Raw genomic sequence first — 4,698 nt, 5'->3', positions numbered from 1 at the left:
CGTGGCCCCTGCAGGCGAGGCGAGGAGTTGAGGCCAAGTTTCCGGTGCGCCCTGAGCCCTTCCAGCCCTTGGCGCCCGCAGCCAGCACAGAGTAGACCCGGGCCGTTCCGAACGTAAGTGCGTCCCGGCGGCCTTGCCCTTAGCCCGGACTCCTGCCCTCTAAGCGCCCTCTTAACTGTCCATCGGTCCTGCACAACGCCACGATGCCAGCCACTCTAGAGACCTGCCTTTCGGACCTCGACTGCGCTAGCAGCAGCAGCAGCAGCAGCAGCAGCACTAGCGACCTGTCCGGCTTCCTCACCGACGAGGAGGACTGTGCCAGGTTCCAACAGCCCGCGTCCGCCACGGGGCCGCCCGTGACGGTCCGCAGGGGCGCACCCGGGATTCCCGGGGCGCCCGACACTCCTCGCGCGCCGGACGATGAGCAGGAGCGGCGGCGGCGCAGGGGCCGCGCACGGGTGCGCTCCGAGGCGCTGCTGCACTCGCTGCGCAGGAGCCGACGCGTCAAGGCCAACGACCGCGAGCGAAACCGTATGCACAACTTGAACGCGGCGCTGGATGCGCTGCGCAGCGTGCTGCCCTCCTTCCCCGACGACACCAAGCTCACCAAGATTGAGACGCTGCGCTTCGCCTACAACTACATCTGGGCTCTGGCGGAGACTCTGCGCCTGGCGGACCAGGGGCTGCCCGGGGGCGGTACCCGCGAGCGCCTCCTGCCGCCACAGTGCGCACCCTGCCTCCCCGGGCCCCCGAGTCCCGCCAGCGACGCGGAGTCCTGGGCCTCCGGTGCCGCCGCCTCCCCCTGCGCCGCTGCCGCCTCGCCACTCTCTGACCCCAGTAGCCCCGTCGCATCCGAAGACTTCACCTATGGCCCCGGCGACCCTCTTTTCTCCTTCCCGGCCTGCCCAAAGACTTGCTCCACACGACTCCCCGTTTCATCCCTTACCACTAGGGCCCCTTTTGAATACCGTTACCTTCCCCCTCCCCCAGGAGACGGACAGTAGATGGGGACCCAGCTGCGGTCTCCGGCCGCCCAGTCCAGGCAGACCGAGGAAACGGGAGCTTTAAATGGGTAGGGGATACCTGAGCCGCTTGTTAGGTCGCTGCACCCTCGCAGCGCTGCCCCTTGGTCTGTTTCTCCAGCCCTCAGCCCCAGGGCCCCTCCCGCCCGCCCCTAGACGGCCTTTCCTTTTGCACTTTCTGTACTCCACAAAACCTCCTTTGTGGCTGGCTCAGAGCTGACCCCAGCCACCACTTCAGTGTGATTTAGAAAAGGGACACATCAGTCCCTGAAGACGAGGTGAAAAGTCAATTTTACAATTTGTAGAACTCTAATGAAGAAAAACGAGCATGAAAATTCGGTTTGAGCCGGCTGACAATACAATGAAAAGGCTTAAAAAGGAGAGACAAGGAGTAGGCTTCATGCATTATGGATCCCGACCCCCACCACTGCAGGCTCGCTCTAGGAAGAACCCGAGACTCTTGCGTAGCTATTCAGGCACTGGGCTGGAGAGTACTTTAATTTATTCAAGATGCTTCATTCATATGAAAATGTATTTTTGTGCATAAAGAGTTTATTCTATTATTATGAGATATCAAAGTTTACATTTTTGTACTGCAGATGTTTCGTGTAAATAAAAGCTAAATAAAAAAGGTAATAAGTCACCAAGTTTCTTGCCTGTGGTTGGTGTCTCTGGGGCTTTTCTTCCCTTCCCCTGGCTGCTCCACCACTAAAGTGAAACACTATCCCCACCCAACTTCCAAAGTCCAGTCCTTTTTCGAAACAATTAAAAATAAAATGCACCTGATTGCCACAAAAAAAAAAAAAAAAATGGATAAAGTGAGAGTAGGGCATCTGAGATCCATCATTTCCTTTCACTTTGTAAACAGAAGGGAGATCTTTCAGGCTCCCCGTAAGCCAATTAAGACTTTTTAGTGGAGAATTAGCCCCGGATATGCAGCTACCTGTAGAGGTAGGGGCGGTGGGAGAGTCTTTCTTTTGAGGAGCTCCACATCAGCTGGCTCTGTGTTTCAAAGAAAGGGGATTAAAAAGATCAATACGGTGTGACCACTGGCTAGGAAGTCCCAGTGACAGGTGGGCCCAGGCTGGGCAAGCAGAAGGGTCCACTCTTATAACAGCCTATTTAGAGGGGGAAATTGATTTGTAAACAATGCCTCCAAATTGTTGTTCATTGAGGCTGGGATCACTCTGGCTGGGAGGTGTGGGATGAATTATGCTGGTGTGGTGTCCCTGGATGGGTGTGCAGCTGCCTAAAATTGTGAGAGTGTCTGCACCACACACGCACACACGCACACTGTGCCCACAGTGTCCACAGAGGAGAGCATGCAGCGGACTCGGGCCTGGCTTGCTTGGCTAGCCAGGGGCGACAGCCAAAGCTTTCATTTGCTGCCAGAGAAATCAGCCATCCAAACTCAGTGGGGATTTTTCTGGCTGCGGTGTGTTCGTCCGTTGTCTAACAATTAGCTGACAGCCCTGGCCAATAGCGGCTTTTGTTTTAAATCTCAGAATATGGATGATTACAAAGATGGTCCCTAAAATGTAGTTGCTGCCTATTCCCCCAGCTCATAAGTTACCCCACTTAATATTAAGACCATTTTTTTTCATTGAATTGCCCCTTTTCATGAATATAATTATGTACAAAGAGGTGGTAGAAATGGGTTTGGGAAAATAGTATTCTATAGCATGAGAGAAATCTTATCTGTTTAGGGCGTGAATAGAAGCAGAGTCCAGAAGTAAGACTACTAATAGCATTTTCCCCTTGTGGGAATGTCACCCTACTCACGCAGGTCCTGATGAGTTAGACCTACAGAGTCAGATGCTGGGTCCCCGGCAGTCATTGCTAAGTCCATCTATGTACTTCAGATAAAAAGGCTTCTTTTTGGAAGGTTCTGGAAAGTTGGATGCTTCCTCTGTCTGACTGCCCTCAGAACAGAGACAAAGAGTCTTCCAAGAAAAGCTTTGGAAGTTGTGAGAGCTTGGAAGAGAGTGGCTTCTGCTAAAAGCTCCCAGGAAAAAGTTGCATCTCCTGAATAACCCTGCCCAGGTCCCTGCTCTATTGTCTGTCTCAGAATTAATTCACTCTACCAGCTTTGCATTTTCCTATAGCAAAAAACACAAATGGTCTGCGTCAGATTTTCTGCTCTCCCGTGCATAGGATGTGTGGAAGTGCTTCTCTCCAGCTTTCTGAGGGGCTCAGGCCGGGTCTGCAAGAAGGCAGGTCCCCTACAGAGACTGCTCAGCATGGTGTTGGTGCAAGTGTCTGGGCTAGAGGAAGATTCTGCATTCTGTCTGATGTATATTATCATTGTCCCAAAGTCTTGAGAAAACCACCAGCAGACAAACATCCCACACATCCCAGGCATCCTGGAGCCAACAGCTGCAGTAGGAGCTTTGTCTCCTACAACTGCCTACAGCCAGCACTGAAAATGCGAAACACCACTACCCCCAAGAAGAGCAAACTGTATTCCCAATGTTGTTGCCAAAATAGGCACACAACTCCAGGCACAGGGCCCAGAGCAACTTCCATCTAAAGAAAACATCTTTAACAGCATCGATTGATGGAGGGAGCCTCCACCCCTGCCAGTTTATACTGTTCTTTCTCCCATGGAAGCAAGCCTGTAAGTATGGCTTGTAGCTCCCAAATAGGAGAAAAGAAAGGAGGTGATTTAAAAATGCTTATCCCCAGCCCAGGGGCCTCTTTTTGTCCTTCAGCAAATTCTGTCATCATCCACTGGCACTGTGAAGGCAGCTGAGGTTACTAGAGTATTGTAATCATTATAGAGCAAAGAACATCTCACTGACAGCCACGATTCACTTCCTCAACAGAATCTTCCACTGAGGAATCACCTAGCACTTAGAAAAGCTTATTTATTCTACTTGGGTTTATCTCTTTGCTTCTGTCCTGGTGTAATGTGTATTTTTACACTCTTCCTCCAAGTCTTGGAGAAACCAGGTCAGGGACAATGGGGATGACATGGTGAAATGAAGCATTCACTTAGCCTGTCATTTCTTTAATGATTCTATCAAGCCCTGTGTGTTGAGCACCATTCTAGGCATTGGGCTAACCAGGATAGAGCCCTCACCAGAAAGAAACTTACACACTAATGGGGGAGAGACAAAAATCAGCTTATGACAGATGGTGGTAAATGTTGAGAAGAAAAATAACCTAAAATTAGAGGAATATGGAATGCTACAGTGGAAGGGAGGGTGTTCTCTTAGAAAAGACAGCCATGTAAAGGCTTTTGATGAGATGACATTTGAGCAGAGGCTCAGATGCAGAGCGAAGGAACAAGCCTTGATAGTATCTGGAGGAAAGCATCCCAAGGAGAAGGTGCCAAGAGGGGAAAACTCTGGCTATCTACCATGTAGTAGAGGAATGAGGAGGCTGACATGCAGCAGAAGACATGAGGGGGGCAAAATAGGTGCATGCATGCATGCTCAGTCATGTCCAAGTCTTTGCGACGACCCCATGGATTTGTGGCTCACCAGGCTCGTCTGTCCATGGGAATTTTCAGGCAAGAACACTGGAGTGGGTTGCCATTTCCTCCTCCAGGGGATCTTCCCAGCCCAGGGATCAAACCTGCATCACTGGCATCTCCTGAATTGTCAGGCAGGCTCTTTACCACTGAGCCACCTGGGAAACACGGAGACAGGCAGGGGTAGTACAAACCATGATT

At 51.4% G+C, this 4,698-nt stretch overlaps 1 protein-coding gene across 1 annotated transcript; it reads left to right on the top strand.

Moving 5' to 3' along the window:
* Positions 1-203: 203 nt before the first annotated feature.
* NEUROG1 (neurogenin 1) lies at positions 204-952 on the top strand. The gene is given in 2 exon segments (XM_070374876.1): positions 204-897; positions 900-952. Coding segments are annotated over 2 exon segments (747 nt in total).
* Positions 953-4,698: the final 3,746 nt, after the last annotated feature.

This window comes from Bos mutus, chromosome 7 (genome assembly GCF_027580195.1).
Source record: "Bos mutus isolate GX-2022 chromosome 7, NWIPB_WYAK_1.1, whole genome shotgun sequence".
Lineage (NCBI taxonomy): Eukaryota > Metazoa > Chordata > Mammalia > Artiodactyla > Bovidae > Bos > Bos mutus.
This window is presented reverse-complemented; position numbering and strand designations above follow the sequence as displayed.